Source organism: Melanotaenia boesemani, chromosome 21, assembly GCF_017639745.1.
Source record: "Melanotaenia boesemani isolate fMelBoe1 chromosome 21, fMelBoe1.pri, whole genome shotgun sequence".
Lineage (NCBI taxonomy): Eukaryota > Metazoa > Chordata > Actinopteri > Atheriniformes > Melanotaeniidae > Melanotaenia > Melanotaenia boesemani.
In genome coordinates this window covers 22,334,983-22,353,676 of record NC_055702.1, presented here as the reverse complement: position 1 = coordinate 22,353,676, position 18,694 = coordinate 22,334,983, and the positions used below count along the sequence as shown (strand labels likewise).

At 39.5% G+C, this 18,694-nt stretch overlaps 1 protein-coding gene across 1 annotated transcript in view; it reads right to left on the bottom strand.

Annotated features, from left to right (window-relative positions):
- Positions 1-18,694, bottom strand: part of pemt (phosphatidylethanolamine N-methyltransferase) — an 87,638-nt gene that overhangs the window by 43,528 nt on the left and 25,416 nt on the right. The window contains exon 3 of the mRNA XM_041974464.1: positions 15,420-15,535. Coding sequence (XP_041830398.1) covers positions 15,420-15,535 — 116 coding nt within the window. The remainder of the gene's footprint in view (positions 1-15,419; positions 15,536-18,694) is intronic.

Sequence of the window (18,694 nt, the reverse complement as noted above, 5' to 3'; positions counted from 1 at the left end):
TAGTCAGCCAATGGGACTATGTATCTCATAATTATTAAATGGATGGAAACCAACTTATATGGACTTCCTACATAACAGTAACCACATTTTTATCCCCATAGGTGATTTTTGAGGTTCAAGATTCGGTTATAAGTTCTGGGCTGAGACTGGCTTATGGTTAGGTTTAGGGATTGGCATTCACTTAGGTTAAGTTAGAATATAAGGCTACAGCATGCAGTCTGTCAATGGAGAGTCCACACAGGCAATACAAAGTAGATGTGTGTGTGTGTGTGTGTGTGTGTGTGTGTGTGTGTGTGTGTGTGTGTGTGTGTGTCCATTCAACTCAGTGCTAATGCAGAACAGATCACCCTGTTACAACTTGGTGAAATAAATGAATGTATAATACTATTTGTAGGGCTGGGCGATATGGCCTAAAAATAAAATCTCAGATTTTTTATAACCAAATCCGATTTCTGATTTTAATCGATTTTTTTTATTTTCTTTTACAAAACATAAATAAACTTATTAAAAACATTTATTTATTTATTTACATAAATGAATACCAGCAAAAATAAAGCATATAATGTGATAACTTTCCCACCATATAAATGACTTTATATCTTACATAGAAATATGCAACACAACTGCATCCATGATCACTTTCCATCTGGATCCCTATCATACAGGATCCACTGCAGAGATAATTCCCCGGTTCCCTTTGTCTCTTAATGAGAGTTTGTGGGCTAAAGTTGACTTCTGCAATCCGTAGAGAGCAGCATTTCTCACTGCAGTTATATGCACAGCTAAATCCCAGGCATGAGTTAAGGGTCACTTCACTGAAAATCTGTCAGACAAACACTGTTCTGGTGTGGAGCGAGGGCTAACTCGGCTGCTAACTAACTATGGAAAAAAATCCAGATTTTCCTAAAAATAAATCGCCAGAAATGGAAAATTCGATTTATCGATTTTATCGATTAATCGCCCAGCCCTAACTATTTGCTTTTGTCCTTTTCCTAAATCATTGATCTTGACTACGGTTTGTCCAACCTTGATGTCTTAGATTTTCTGCCTGGGTGGTTGACAACAAATAAATATATCAAATAAATCAAAATTAATTTGACTTATTACCGCTTATTTATGTCTTTAAGCTTGTGAAAAGGTTTTCTGAATTATATAATTGCTGTCATGCCTTACTGCTTTACAAGCCACAGGGTTCAAAAACTAACTATAGAACTGCATGGACACCCCTGTGGATTTGTGTAGGCGTCAGTGGGGATGTCGTGTGTCTCCTGCAAATGAAAATGGCTCCCAGATCAAAACTAGGTTTGGGGTTAATAAGAGAAAACTGGGTTACGGGGTCTGTGCTGTGAGTCTTATGGCGCTTGTCCTTTGTTAAAGGAACCAGGAAGCTTAATGTGATGTTCTGTGTAGTTCGGTCACGTCAGACACAAAGAGCGACTGCCGGGCTGTCTGTTAAATAAGGCGGTCTGGGACGGTGCACTGCTGTGATTTGGATTAGAAAAGAAATGGAAAAAGGGGTCTAGGGGACAGAGCTGTGGGCAGGGGGTCACTAGTTCTAAGAGGACTGACCAATGCATGTGCCATAACAGCTGATAACGAATCACAGCTAACCCAAGAAAAACTTGCTTTAAAAAAATATTTCTTACACATTACCTGGATTTGTGACTGAGGGTCTAAAAGATAAATATGCTAATTACATTTCCCCTCCTTGAACTTTCCAGAACACAAAACAGAAGGACTGAGTGGAAGGAGAAAGTAGGTGACTGTCAAGGCTTCAGTGTGGGATTCAAAATGCATTCCTTAAGAAGCTGCTTTAAAGAAAATAAGCACAAAGGCCATAAAAGCAACTTCAGTTTCTTAACTTTGCCTCAATTTATAAAATCAATGGAAACTTAAACTTAACTTTCACTTTGTATGACAACAAGGAAATACAGCTCACTCTAAGCAATGACTGCACAATGTCAGTTTGCCAGTTAATGCTGCAAACCAGAACAAAATAAGTCATTTGTCAGTGTTCTAATCATTTCCTATTTTTGCCCTTTGCATTATGTAAACAATGTAAAAGTGCACCTTCCTGCGTATATTTCCTAAAAATCCTCTTTCAGTAAAACTCACTATACAAAAATACAAATATAAAAGGTTAATCGTAGCAATGAGTCACACTAAAATGAGACTGCCATGGTAACATGCAACTACTTGCTCCTCTTGACCTACATCCTTCACCACCATAAAATGCCACAATAATACCCACACTGGGACTACAGGTTTGGTGGAATGCAGTGATAAGAAGTTAAAACATGTACCGTACATGTTCTTTAGTTTCACATTTATAAGACACAAACTAAAGATGTAAACTTTAAATCTAATATTTGTGCTCTCCATTTGAATTTCCATCCAACCAGTTCCACAGTCCATTTTCCCATGACCTGATTCAAAGGAAAGTAGCAAAGAGGCTGTTAGAGCTGGTCACAGACTATGACCAGCAAAAGCTTGAACCATTGAGGGGAGGCTAATTCCAACATGACAGCAGACCTGCCTGATGAGTCAAAAGGAGTTCTTAATTTTTACCCTTGGAATGGTTTTAATCTTCTAAAAATGATGCCAACCATCAGCACCTGCTGCTCGAGCCTCAGAGTGAGTAAATACAACGTATCACATTCACTTTGACACACAGGTTGTCCCACCACCATCAGTCTTTAATATCTATCTGCTCCCCTTTGAGAGCCTGCAGCAGTGCAGAAGGACAGAGTAATTAAGGCTTCACAGCTTACGAATTTTCACGACATCATGATGGTAAACAAGAAGTTTTAATTTGCTCTCCTGTCATACAGACAACAGTCACATACCAGCAATTTTTTAAAGTATGTGAACCTTTGCTTTTAGTACTTACAGCCATTACAGCAACTTAACATTGTGGGACAGTGATAACTGTCGTGTAGTTATTATTATTAGGACATTTCTTCATACTGAAGTTTAATTCTAAGTTGGAGGGCTTCTTTTTATTTATTTTTTTTCTTTGTTTTCTTGCTTTTCTCGGGTTTCTCCAGTTAGCTAGAAAGCCCTCATCCTCTGACAAACAGAGCAGTCTAATATATTTGTTTAAAACAGGTGAATGGGAATGTGTTGGATTTACTTTTCATTTTACAGACGTAGTTCTCGTGGAGTAAGAAATGATTAGACCTATGCAAACTTTTTTCTTGTTCTTACAGCCTCGAGAACAAGAACAAATACATATTGTAAATAATGAACTAAATGTTCTTTTTTTTATTTATAAATTCTCATCTATCTATCTATCTATCTATCTATCTATCTATCTATCTATCTATCTATCTATCTATCTATCTATCTATCTATCTATCTATCTATCTATCTATCTATCTATCTATCTATCTGTCTGTCTGTCTAGTCAAGGTCAGAAAAAATACAGCACCTCTAAATGTTAAACAGGTGTCAGCTTCATTGTCCAATTCTCTTAATGACATCATACAGATCACTCCCAGTTATACATTACTTTTGTTAGAAATGCATTATGTTCGCCATCTTCATTGAAGTTCTGTGGAATCGGGAGGGTGGAGACATCAACAAGAGGAGGTGATCTTTTGAAGAAGCATGCCCAAAGAGAGATGCGCTGCATATCTACACTAAATGCTATGACTTCTCAGTCTAAGAATTCTTCGTCTTAGATGTTTTCTGGCCTGAGATTGCTAATTTCAGTGTTGCATTTCTAACAAAAGTGATATGTAACTAGGAGTGGTTTGTATGATGTGATTAAGAGGATTGGACAGTGACTAATTAGTTGAAGCTGACACCTCTTCAGCATTTAGAGGTGTTGTAAATATTCTGCAACTGACCTTGTCAGAAGTGAATGAAGGCTTTGTGCCGAAAGGCGTAAGAGTATTTTATCAGTGAAGTGAGCCAAATAAACGACTCAGTGTGAGTATTTTGTTCTCTTTCATCTGGATACTGAGATGTGCATCCTTTTTGCATTTTTGCAAGAAACAAGTGGCCTTTTAGAGTTCAAGGATGGTAGGATGTGAGCAGTCGGTGTCAAACACATGAAGGAAAATGATGAATGAATACAGCAGTGACTCACTCTGGAAAATGTTTGTCAGGTAGAAGTCAAACACAATGGCTTCTGTAAGAGCTGCAAAGATTTTCCAGCTCAAATTGGCTTTATACAGGTACTTTTTTCTGTTATCAGTAATCCTGTGAAATTACTGTGTGTCTCCTTGTAAACAAACACTAAATGTTTGGTATTAGGCCTTTTGTTTATCCTTTTCTTATATTCCACTTTTACCTAAAATAAGAAAAACAAACTGGACTTTGCTCCTTCAAATGTTTAGAGCAGAGAGCAGGCAGGGGTAGCAATCTATGGAGCTGAGGTTAGTAAAACCTGTCGAGACAGCAGTATGAAAAGAAAAAATACATAAATAAAAACACTGTATTTGTTCTGAGATGTGGGATGTATGATAATTGAACATGTGATAGAGTATGTGAACTATTTTTACTCAGCCACAACACAGTCAGGCACTCTTGCCTACTTTGTATCTGTTAGGGGTCTAAAAATATACCAATCTACACTGATACACCAATTAAAATACCAACAATCCAATAATATAAATACATTCATCTTTTATATTTTGCTTCCAAGCAGCCAGACATTGTTCTAATAATTTAAAGTACCTGTAAGCAATAATCCTTCATGCATTTGGAAGGTCTTTATGTTTGTCCAAATATAACAGATGTTGGTGAACCAGGTTCTACCTGAAAATAAGGGACTTCAGGCATTCCTAGTTCAACCTGTAGGGGGTGCAAGAAATGCTTGAAATGTGTATCACAAAAGTTATCCATCCATTGCCTATACATGCATATTCCAGGGCAGGATCACTGGGGGTTTGGAGCCTGTCCCACCAGTTCTTCAAAAATTAATTAAAAGAATTTCCCTAAATCTGGTCCATATGTTCTAGGGGCAAGTATCAGACAGGGTTGATGGATATGGTTGACAGCACAGCCACCCAAAGGGTTATCTCTCACACTTCCTGCTTCCTAGTATTCTAGTTCAAGGATAAAAATCTTTTCATATGAGTAACTTGGATGACTGGGTATTAAAGTTATTATTCAACTAATTCACATTTTCTGTCCAAGAGTGAGTGTATTACTATGTTGTACTATATTTAGCTTTTCTTTGTGGATTTCACTTTGTATTGACAATTTTCTTCAGAAGCACACACACACACACACACACACACGCACACACACACAAAACAAAGAAACCAGCAGGACAATTTTTGCCTAGAGGCAGCTTCTTCCAAGAGTTGTTGCCCAGCAACAGACATCACACACGTTTTAAGAAAGACAAAAACTAAAAAAATCTTGCACTGACATACTGCTTATGTGCAGTTATATTAAGGATGCTTTGCTATTATTTTTGTCCATAGTGGGAGGTGTGGGAGTATGTACGCGGGGTGACAAAGGGATTTGTACAACTGTGGGCTTAGATAAGGAGGAAGGAAGAGGAGATGGAGATGAAAGGCAGAAGAAAACGAAGAGGAAGGGCACCTATAAACATACTATGAAGGGAAAAATTTACAGCAAGAGATCCAAGTCATTTCTAATCTTAAATTTAGTGGGATAGCATTAAAGTTTGAACAAGAAAACACAATTTTGGATAATTGAGATAAAGAAAGGTTTTATTTTTGGGTTCTACACACGTGGACAACATTGTTGGTACCCTTCGGTTAATGAAAGAAAAACTGACAATGGTCACAGAAGTAACTTGAATCTGGCAAAAGTAATAATAAATAAAAATTCTATGAAATTTAACCAATGAAAGTCACACATTGCTTTTCAACCATGTTTTAACAGAATTATTTAAAAAAATAAACTCATGAAACAGGCCTGGACAAAAATGAAATGAAATGAATGAAATGAAAAATACTTTATTAATCCCAAAGGGAAATTCAATATTGTAGTAGTAGTAATTTTTTTTTTTTTTTTTTAGTAAAGTAAAACAATCACATTAATTAATTAAGGGCTTTGTTCTTCAGCCTGATAGCTGCTGGAAGGAAGGATCTTCTGTATCTCTCTGTCTTGCATCGGACTTGAACAAGCCTCCCACTGAACACACTCTGTTGTTTCGTCACGGCGTTGTGTAGGGGGTGTGAAGGATCTTCCATTATCTTCGTCAGCTTGTACAGAATTCTTTTTTTGATGATCAACTCCAGCGGCTCCAGAGTTACTCCAAGCACAGAACCGGCTTTCTTGATCAGTTTGTTAATTCTTTTCAAGTCTCTGGTTCTGATGCCGCTGCCCCAGCAGATTGCTGCAAAGCTGATTGCACTTTCAACAACAGACCTGTAGAACATTTGCAACATTTTGGTGCAGACGTTAAAAGATCTCAGCTTCCTTAAGAAGTAGAGTCTGCTCTGACCTTTCTTGTAAATGTACTCAGTGTTGCTTTTCCACTCAAGTCTGTTGTCCAGCTGAACTCCAAGGTACTTGTATTCCTCCACCACCTCCACCTCCTCTCCCATGATGGAAACACTTCTATGTGTGTTCTTGTTCCTCCTGAAGTCAACAATCATCTCCTTTGTTTTCTTGGTATTCAAGATGAGATGATTGTCACCGCACCATTTCACAAACTGACCGACCAGTTCTCTGTACTCTGCTTCTTGTCCATCACTGATACACCCAACAACTGCTGGGTCATCAGAGTATTTCTGCAGATGACAGAACTCAGAGTTGTACTGGAAGTCTGAGGTGTACAGCGTGAATAGAAATGGTGAAAGTACAGTCCCTTGTGGTGTTCCAGTGCAGCTGACCACCATCTCAGACACACAACCTTTCAGTCTCACAAACTGTGGTCTGTTTGTGAGGTAGTCGTAAATCCAGGTGGTTGTGGAGGGATCCACCTGGAATTTCTGCAGCTTCTCACACAGCAGAGCAGGCTGAATCGTATTAAAAGCACTTGAGAAATCAAAGAACATGACCCTCAAAGTGCTGCCTGACTGGTCCAGATGAGAGTGGGCTCTCTGAAGCAGGTATATGATGGCATCTTCAACCCCAAGCCCATTACGGTATGCAAACTGTAATGGGTCCTGAAAGGTGTTCACCTGCTTGCTGAGGTGAGCCAGTAAGAGTCTCTCCAGGACTTTCATGACGTGAGATGTCAGGGCGACTGGTCTGTAGTCTTTTGGTTCAGCTGGTTGTGGTTTTTTAGGCACTGGAACAAGGCAGGATGTTTTCCACAGCACCGGGATTCTTTTCTGGCTCAGGCTGGTGTTGAACAGGTGCTGGAGAATCGGACATAGCTGTTTTGAGCAGGTCTTGAGAACTCTGGGACTGACACCATCTGGACCTGCAGCCTTGTTCTGGTTCAGTTTCACCAGTTGTTGCATGACTTGGTTACAGGAGACAGACAGAGTGGAGGTGGAGGCAGAGGAGGTTTCAGGAAGTCCTGATGTGGAGGGAGATGAGGTTGTGTCCAGGTCCTTGACTGAGCTGCAGGGTGACAGAGTGGAGGTGTGACAGGAAAGCAGTGGGCTCATGGAGGGTGTGTGGCTAGTTGGGGTTGAAGCAGGAGGTGAGCTAAACCTATTGAAGAACATGTTCAGTTCATTCGCTCTGTCCAGACCTCCATCAGTCTGATCCTCCTTTATCCCGAAGCCAGTGATCTTCTTCATTCCTGACCACACATCCCTCACATTGTTTTTCTGAAGCTTACTTTCCAATTTCTTCCTGTAGTCCTCCTTGCACTTCTTCATTTGTGTTTTAAGTTGTTTTTGTGTGGACTTCAATAACTCCCTGTCTCCATCCCTAAAAGCTTTCTTTTTGATGTTCAGCAGCTTTTTCAGGTCACTGGTGATCCAGGGTTTGTTATTGGGGAAGCACCTCACTGTTCTTGTTGGAACGGTGCTGTCCACACAGAAGTTAATATAATCTGTCACACACTCAGTCAAGGCATTGATGTCATCTCCATGAGGTTCACATAGGACGTTCCAGTCTGTAGCCTCGAAGCATCCTCTCAGAGCATCTTCAGCTTCATTAGACCAGGTTCTAATAGCCTTTCTAATGACTGGTTGTTGCTGAACGATGGGCTTGTAGGAGGAGGAGAGAAGAACTAGGTTATGGTCTGATCTTCCTAAAGGTGGCAGGGCAAAGGAGCTGTATGCATTTTTAATATTTGCATAAAATAAGTCCAACGTTTTGTTTTCTCTGGTGGAGCAGCTGACAAACTGTTGGAAAGTTGGTAGAGTTGCAGAGAGGGAGATGTTGTTAAAATCTCCAGAGATCGCCACAAATGCGTTTGGATGTTGTGTTTGAAGCCTGGCCACTACAGAGTTAATGACATCACAGGCTGCGTCTGGAGCGGTACCAGGTACTATATATACCGCTACCAGAATAACGCATGTGAACTCTCTGGGTAAATAATACGGGCGGAGACTCACAGCTAGCAGTTCAATGTCTCTATTGCAGATCTTCTCTTTAACAGTGACATGTTCAGGATGACACCAGCGCTGGTTTACCAGCACCGCAATTCCACCTCCCTTCAGCTTCCCGCTGAGTTGTTTATTGCGGTCTGCACGGACCGTCCTGAAGCCGTGTACAGACGCATTACAGTCTGGGATGTGTTCATGCAGCCATGTCTCAGTGAAGCACATAATACTGCACTCTCTGTATTCTTTAAGAGACCTGGTTAGCACCTGAAGTTCATCAATTTTGTTAACTAGCGATCTCACGTTTCCCATAACAACCGTTGGAAGAAACGGTTTGAATCACCACCGTTTTTCTCTCTGCCTCGCTCCTGCCCTGCATCCTCTTCTCTTTCTTTTCAACTCCGTTGGGATTTGAAGTGTTGTTTCACTGATAATCTTGAGTTTGGAGAGTTTTATCAGTTGATCCCGATGGTAAACAAGTCTCGTTGCCATGGAGACTCACAATAACAAGTCTTGCAAAAAGAAAAAATATTCAGAAAAATCTCCCGTATAGCACAGCCTCTTACCAGCGCGAAAAAATCTACCCGAACAGACACAGACTGACAGCTGATATCTTAAAAAAGACGGCTTTATTGCAAAAAAATCATAAGTTAAAAACAGAGCTACTACAATTGCTGCTGCCACCTAGCGGCGCATTCTAGAACCCGTGATGGTACCCTTAACTTAATATTTTGTTGTACAACCTTTTGAGGCAACCAATGCAATCAAACAATTCCTGTAACTGTCAATGAGACTTCTGCACCTCTCAGCAGGTATTTTGACCCACTCCTCATAAGCAAACTGCTCCAGTTGTCTCAGGTTTGAAGGATACCTTTTCCAGACGGCATGTTTCAGCTCCTTCCAAAGATGCTCAATAGGATTTAGGTCAGGGCTCATAGAAGGCCACTTTAGAATAGTCCAAAGTTTTCCTCTTAGCCATTCTTGGGTGTTTTAGCTGTGTTTTGGGTCATTGTCCTGTTGCAAGACCCATGACCTGCGACTGAGACAAAGCTTTCTGACACTGGCCACCACATTTCTCTCTAGAATCCCTTGATAGTCTTGAGATTTCATTGTACCTGCACAGATTCAAGACACCCTGTGCCAGATGCAGCAAAGCAGCTCAGAACATAACAGAGCCTCCTCCATGTTTCACAGTAGGGACGGTGTTCTTTTCTTCATATGCTTCATTTTCCATCTGTAAACATAGAGCTGATGTGTCTCATCTGTCCATAGGACATTCTCCCAGAAGCTTTGTGGCTTGTCAACATGTAGTTTGGCAAATTCCAATCTGGCTTTTTTATGGTTTGTTTTCAACAATGGTGTCCTCCTTGGTCGTCTCCCATTAAGTCCATTTTGACTCAAACAACGACGGATGGTGAGATCTGACACTGATGTTCACCTTTATTCTCTTTTGAAGTTTTTCTGGGCTCTTTTGTTACCATTCGTATTATCCGTCTCTTTGATCAATTTTCTTCCTGCGGCCACATCCAGGGAGTTTGGCTACAGTCCCATGGATCTTAAATTTCTGAATATTATGAGCAACTGTAGTCACAGGAACATCAAGCTGCTTGGAGATGGTCTTATAGCCTTTACCTTTAACATGCTTGTCTATAATTTTCTAATCTCCTGAGACAACTCTTTCCTTTGCTTCCTCTGGTCCATGTTGAGTGTGGTACACAACATGTCACCAAACAGCACAGTGACTACCTGTAGCCTATATATAGACCCACTGACTGATTACAAGATTGTAGACACCTGTGATGCTAATTAGAGGACACGCCTTGGATTAACACGTCCCTGTGGTCACATTTTTTTCAGTCTTTTCTAGGGGTACCATCATTTTTGTCCAGGCCTCATAAGTTTATTTTTTTTAAATAATTCTGTTGAAGCATGGTTGAAAAGCAATGTCTGACTTTCATTGGTTAAAGTTCATAGAATTTTTATTTATTATTACTTTTGTCAGATTCAAGTTACTTCTGTGACTATTGTGAGTTTTTCTTTCATTAACTGAGGAAGACCAACAATTTTGTCCACATCTGTATAGCATAATGCAATTCCTCAGGAAGCCATCTGTTGTTCTAAAATGACATGAAAAAAAAGGCCAGTGAAACCTGCCTATTCCTTTAAGGTAGGACAGTACAGCGAGGAAAGAACAAGTGATAAAATGTGGTCTTGGCCTGAAGAACGAGGACATGCATGTGATAGAGGGTGCACAGCAAGAAAAAGTAACTTACATAAATAAATGCTGTGTTTGTGCTCTAACTGGGTATGTCACCTTTCATCAGTCTTAGCCACTCAACATTCACAGACAACCAATAAATATCTGTTTTTGTATAAATTTCAAGAACACAGCTTGAGGCACACTGCTGTCTCAAAGGACAGAACCATAGATAAATGGACAATTTATCCATGGTTATCTTTGATAAAGAGATTACAGCTTTGCTTGCAGCAATTTCACATACATTAACCACAAGGTCACTATTATGTCCAAGTATAATGTTGATGGAACTTGATTAAAGAGTGGTTATAAAGGAAATTCAACATCTTTTTTTAATGTAAGCTGATTCAAAGAAACTCTAAAACTCCAATTAGAGATAGTTGCCACAAAGACAGTCATCAGCTTTCTTTGTCAGTCCAGCTTTTCAGACTTAGTGGGCACTACCATAAGGGTTAACATTTCACTCAATTTTTCCAAGTTCAATACACTTTATGATGCTTATTTATAGAATATATGTTTAACTTATGTGCACAGTGTCCCTCTAGTCTGCATCCTAATTTTTGTCTTGCAATAACCAGTGCTAGCAGTCACTCACAGGGCCTGATCTACTAAAACCTTGCGTGGGTCAAACCATGTGCAAACTTGACAGCACACCTAAAAACATCTTGCGATTGATTTGCTAACTGGGCACACTTAGGATTGTGTCTGTTAAATTGACAAAATAATGCGTGCAATCCATTTAGCCTGCTTGGACTTGGATGTGAAAAATATTGAAAGGCAGATGCAAATAGATCAATGTAGCACAAACTGATTAAAAACTGAACGCGGTGGCTGTTTTTGCGTCTATATTTAGCACGTCTGAGGCAGGTGTTAACTGGCACAACTTGACGCAGAAATAGTGGCAGGTATTGTTGCGAGGAGGAGGCATATACACCAGGACGACGGAGAGAGAGTGTCTTTTCTGATAGTGTAAACGTTGAAATGCCAGAGGCAAAGATTGTTGAAACATATGGCTGTGTTGCTGTGTTGAATGCTGCTAACCAGGTTGTGTCGTTGCCACTGTGCTCTGGGTCTGCTGGCATTCAGAGCACTCACCACCGACTGCATTAAGCAATATTCAGCTTATCATATTTTATTCTGTAATCATATTACTAGGTAAAGCCATTACTGGTGAAATCATCTATTTTTCATTTCCATTGTTTAAAGTCAGAATATAGGGCAGTAGCTGCAAAAGGAGCTGAATAGAACATTGTTTATTGGAACTTTTAAATGTGTATCTGTTACTGACTTTTGTACAATTACTGCTCGGTTGCATTTCAGTAACATGATCTTCAAATGAAAGGCAAAAATCTACAGTGGAAGATTAATCAATATTAAAAATAATTGATAGCTGCAGCCCTAGTCCAGATACAGCACTGACCAGCTGCCAAGTGTGCACTGCAATGCACCTCTATTGGCACACACAGTGTGCACCTCATGCATAATAAAAGGTACCATAGGAAGAACATTTATTTCATCAATATGTCTTGGGCTGAAAGTTTTATTTTGCCAATAAAACCTATTATCTGTCACATACCTTGCTCTGCAATCAGCTCTAGCGGGTCATACCCAGTATCCCAGTCATCTGCTCAGCACAATAAGTGAGCTGCACCAGTTGCTAAATATTAGTCAGAGGCATCTCCTGTGCCGGCCCCCACCTCTTACTTGCTGAGGTTTTGTTAAAAGCAATTTGTTTTAGAACTTATATCGTGTCACCTCCTTTTAACCTAATCTGGTGTGTTTTTTTTTTTTTTTTTCCAACCTCATTTATATTGTTTAGCAAATACTCTTCCATATTGAAGTAATTCTGATGATGTTTAGATTTCTTTGCTGGAGCTCAGCAATATTTTTATTTGCCTTGTCCATTAATATCTGTTTCTCTATCAGGTCGAATTTCATTTTGCATTTGCGTCCTTCCTGCTCTGGTTCTAAACTAGCTACGGCAGCACCACAACGCACGTTAAATCATTTAAATAATGCTATTTGCACCCGTTATCAATTGTGCCAACATTCTTAATTGATCACCTGCAAATCATAAACAAACAACATGTACAATCTATTGCATATGCATGCAATTTTGTGCTCTTTATCAGGAATCTTAATAAATCTGGGCCATAGAGCGAACACACACCAGCTCTTCTTATTCGAATCCTAGTTTGTTTATTCAGAAAGTTTGTTTGATTGGGAATATGCAAATGTGCAGATGAACTCTGGTCTTAGTACAAACGTAGGTCTTGTTTTGTGTCAAGTGAACCAAATGTAGGAAGCAGACTACTAGACATAGATCATTGTGGGTAAACACAGCCAAAACATATGAGCGTGTAAGATAGTAGGCAGCTCTGGTTAGGTGAAATGGATCACAGTCAAATGTGGAAGAACCCGGAAACATTCTAATAGAAACATGGTCAACACAAGACCACCAGGGATTTCATACAGCTCCATGTTTTGCTCTGGTGTGGTAGAAACAAATGTCCTGCATTAACCAAATGATGAGCAAGTTTTCTTCTACGTAGTGTCTTCTTCAGTTATTCTGGAGGAATACGTTAATTAAAAGGTCCAGTTTGTTTCAGTAGTGCAGTGTGAATGCAAACTTGGTCCAGAAGAACCTTGCACCCCTCCTCAAATTAACTCTAATCATACCTTGCAGATGCATCTATAGTTTAAATTCAGAAGGTTATCCCTGAGCAGGATTCATAGTATCCCATGTGTTTCTATATTTTAATTATTTTTGCTCCACATAGAGCAGTGTTTCTCAATCCTGGTCCTCAGGGACCACTGCCCTGCATGTTTTAGAGGTGTCCATCTTTAACACACCTGACTCAAATGAATGGCTCGTTAGCAGGCTTGCAAAGAACTTGAGAAGCAGTTCAGTCTGAATCTGAATCAGGTGTACTGAAGTTGGACAGAACTAAAACATGCAGGGCAGTGGTCCCTGAGGACAAGGATTGAGAGACACTGACATAGAGGGAAGGTCTATTTGTATGCAACCAGCACAAATGGGCCTGTGTGCAGTTCTCCAGAAAGCTAAAGAGTGGTCCTCTTAGCATAGGATAGCATAAGCTGTTTGTTTGACTTGTTTGACGAGTGAGATTTAATCACAAAGCAGGCTAAATGTGAAAACTATTGAAGAGCAAAAAGACCATGGATTAAAAGCTCGGATAACATGTGAATCATACATTGTTAATTACTTTTAAGATTTACTTTAACTTCACTACAAAGCAGGCCTTTGTCTACTATGATTAGCATCCTGCCACAGCAATGAAAGCAACCCACTTCGACTATGCGAAAGATTACTTTAAGGACAGACTTGGTGAATTACAGCTGTTTCTGAGTTTGATGATTTTCTTGGGTACATAAAATAATTATTTCTGCAATTAAGCTGTTCCTGTTAGCCCTTTTCCTGCTTAACACATTAGACACCGGCATTCATTTAACCTAAAACCATGTAATTTGTTTTTCGTTTTTTCTTTTAACCTTACAATGTATTTAAAAAGTACTCAAACAATATTGGGTTTGATAGAGCTTCAACATAGTTCTGAGTGGCTGTGAACAACCTTTTGATTTGCACAATATTTAATATTTCTACTCTATATGTAGAATGCGCTCTGGCACTGTCTTGCTGAAATAAAACAAGGCCTTCACTGGAAAAACATGGGCTGTGTCCGAATGTGCACCCTACTCCCTACATAGTGCCCTATATAGGGGTCATGCCATTTTGTTGGAGTGTCCGAATATCCAGAGAGAAAAAAGTAGGGCACTCAAAATTACCCACAATGCATCTTGAAAAGTAGTGAGCATCGATGGTCACTAGACGGGTCAATATAGACCACAATGCATTGCGGGCAGAAGCTCAGTATGGCGCAAGAAGGCGAAAAAATTGAGCTGCGCAAAATTACCTATATGCAAACCAACAAAGAATAAAATACAAGGAATAATAAAAAAGATATTTACACACAACTTTGGATTGGATTTGGAATGACATCTTGACGTGGGTTGTGGTTGCCATGGTGACGGCGGTACTCACGTGGTTTGCGGCGACAAAAAAATAGGCAGCTTTGTGTGCGAATCGCCAAGAGAATGAGTCACTGTGTAGTGTGCTATATAGTGCAGCCCCATGTAGTGAACGAGGGGTTAGGGAGTAGGGTGGACATTCGGACACAGCCACGCACAGGATGGCAACATATGTCCAAAACCATCATTCAGCATATATGATGCTGGTCACTCAAAATTGGTTTTGCATTCAAAGATTTCCTAAATACTTTCTGCTACATATCATAGAAACTCCAAATGTACAACTTTCAGGATGAGAAATGTTATCCTCACATTTTTTAACTCAGAGTCATGACTCTCATCTATATTTATTTCTGACTAGAGTAATATTTAAAACCATCCCTTTAACAACTCACCTGATTAGTTGTGAGATATTTCTCAATATCTGCATTATACAGCTTTCACAGTATTTTGTTATCCTGTCAGATTTTTTTTATTTTTTTTATTGTATTGCTGTTATAGAAGTTTTATTTATTTATTAGTACATCCTTCAAACAAGTTGACAACTCCTGCACTCATTTTTTGTTTTTTATGTATTCTACACAACTTTTATAAACTTGTGCAAATCTGCATCTTCTGACATTAAAAAACAGACAGTCCAATTAAAGCTGGGCACAAAGATGTTTATGTGTTTTTACCTGTGGCTGCGGTAAACATTGAGCAGAATGATGACAAAGCCCAGGCAGTAACAGGCCAAGTAGGGGCTACCAAAGAGTCTGGAGAGTCTCCTGGTACGATGCTCCCATCTTGCTACCTACCACATGATAGAAAGACAAAGATCAGTACACAGGACATGCTGCTGTTGATCCAAAAATGGTCTATTAAACTCTGTGCATCGGTAAATAAATTGTAGCATAAAGTCAGGTGACTTCATTATTGGAAGACTAATCTGTGTCTGAGTTTTTGCCACATTAGGGCAAGCTATAAACACAACACTGACTGGCTTACGACAGCTTCTAATTTACAAATCCAGTGTATAATGATAAGAACAAAGCCAGCATTTATAGTTCTTTAAGTGCAAAGTTCACGTTGCTACTATCTCTTGACTGATCACCACCAACTCCAACTGAAAACATTTGACTTTTTTGGCCTCTTACAAAAAATAAACAAGATCACATGTGAACCAAGCAAAACACTGATGAGAATGATAAAACTGAAAGATGCTAAAATGCTAAAATAAAAAGAGAAAACTAGACTTTACAAATGTCTTTATCATGCTGTTGTTGCCTCTTTTTAAAATCGTTTATTCACAAACAAGAGCAAAATGTTAGTGCTCAGTTTCTTCCCACGTAAAAAGTTATTTTGCTGCTTGTACTAAAGAGCTCATTATTGATGATCCAGACCTTGGCCTCTGGATGACTGTGTGCTTTATTTGGTTTTCATCCTGAGTGGCAGCTTAATACCTGATTCAGAAATATATTTCCGTTTCTTTCTTAGTAGAGAATTTCAGACACAATGAATTGCAACCGTTCATAGTGAATTCATGAAATCATCATCAAAAACTTCCACTCAGCCTTGATTCAAGTTACAAAAGTTGTGTATTTTATTTTGTAACTGGGGTTCATAATGTAGTTCATCAGTGTCGGGGGGGGGGGGGGGGGGGGGGGAGTATAGTGGTATACTGTTGAACCCTTGTTATCATGCTGTTCTGCATTGGAGCAGTTTTTTTTTTTTTTTCTTTTTCTCAAAATTGGTTAATGACAAAAAACATTTACACTAACAGACATGTGTTGTACTTCTTTGCAGCACAGTAAGATTATATGATTATGATTAGGCAATTGACGTACTTGGTAAAGGATAGAAAAACATCATGGCTAGGCCACTAAAATGCCCAGTAAAATATATGTTTAGCAAAAAATTTTATAGCCCTGATAATTTTGGAAAACCCTGCATCAGCAGATATGACTCTTTACCTCTACGTTCTGAACAGACACAGCCGTCTCACTTTGCAGGTCCACATTCATGGGATTTATTAACTGCCCATGTTCAGACTTTTGCATGTTAAATGTATAAGAACATTTCCAAGCAAAAGGCAGAATCTATCAGCTTATACCTAGAAATGTGCACAAAATCAAAGCCTAACTGACCATACTCGTGCAGACAGTCTGGTGGTAGAAAAGGGAAAATGCAACTATATATAGTTCTGATGTGCTTGATGAGAGCACAGAGTGGCTTCTGCAGCTTGTGAACATGTAGCATTCATCTCTGAGGGTCTGCACAAACTGCACAAACGCTTCCAACAAATGTAAAATACGCAAGGAAGCCACGATAAATGTGCATTAATCCTCAAGGTACATTAATCATTTATCTGCTTATCATTTGTTAAATTTACCAGTCATTCTTGTGCAGACTATTGAGGGTGGCAGTCAGCTGGCCATGGGCATCACGTTGTCTGGTCCCCCTGTGTTTTTCTGCTGGTACTTTATGATGTTTAGTATTTTCAGATTCAGCATTCCTCACATGGTCTGGCAGTGTTTGACGCAGTCTGTGTGATCACAGTTGCATGTTTTAAGAATTTAATTCCTATAAGCAATGCAACATAAAAGGCAGTTGGCCAGTCCATCTATATAGTAAGGACTGCTGTATGTAATGATTGACAGCCATCAAAGGATCCTCTGACTGAAGAAGTGCATAGAGGACTGTCAAGACACACACTAAAAAAGGATAAAAGTCTCTGTATGTTGCCATGGTAACACCTTTTCTATGTACAGAGCCAGGCCAGATAGAAAAATTAGAGAAAATAGAGAAAATGAGAAACAGTTAAACACAATAAACATTGAATGATGTGTGTGTGTGTGTGTGTGTGTGTATAAACACGAGAATGAAATCTATATCTGTATTATCCTTCATGTTCATCTGCAGCCTACATCCTCTGTCCTTTTACCATAGCTGCCAGCAGTCTCTTCAGTAATGCCCCCCACACTTCTCCTTTCTGGCTTACTCCATCTTAGGAGAACACTGCTATGTAATTAACATTTGCAGCTGACAACCCACTCTGCCTCAGACTAACAGTTACATCCACATGTTGATTACATCACAGTCTACTTTATAGGAGGCAGAGTCACAGCGAGCCGTCGGGACAGAACAATGAATGAACAATTATAACAGAGGGAATAATGAATGATTAAACTTACAGATAGCAGACCTTTGGAAGTACAAATGATGCAACTTTTTGTGGCATTTTAATCTGAAGCATGATATTAGAGCAGTCAACCAATCACCACGTACAGATGTGCTGCATCTGGTGCAACCCGAACCCAGTATACCTGGTAGCAGCATCTGTGGTTTCAGAAGCTAAAACTTGGGCATTTCTTTTTTCAGAAAAAAAAATCATATTAACAGGTAAACTTTATTTTATTTATTTCAATAGTTACAAAACCAGAATGTAAATTGAAACACAGAAAAACAGGAGTTGGGTTACAGAGCTGAAAATGTGAGGGAAACTGGACCTGAAGAGGAGAAATCACATAATGTTCTCATGGTTTTGCAGCACCTAAAAGTGATTAATAATGAGAAATCTATGTGAATTATTTTAAAACCCGAGAACACATCTTTTGGCGCTGTGGGAAATACAGCGAGCAGCCTGCACTGTCTGTATTAGTCTAGATTAAGGCCATTTATTCTATCAGAGATGGACCAGCAACCTCACACATCATCATTCAGCATGATTTACAGCCACACACTGGATGATAATGTACTAAAAATACTCAGGTGTCCTACATACAGACCAGTGATATTGAACCCATCAAGCCATGGATATAACACAAGGCACACATGAGGGGAGTGCATGGAGTGGCGCCAGATTGGCAGAACTACCAGCTCTTCAAGACTAATTTAATAAAGACATAACAGGCTCCTCCAACATCCCCCTCCAGCCTACTTATATTTTAGAAGAAGGCTCTGGGCATCAAGT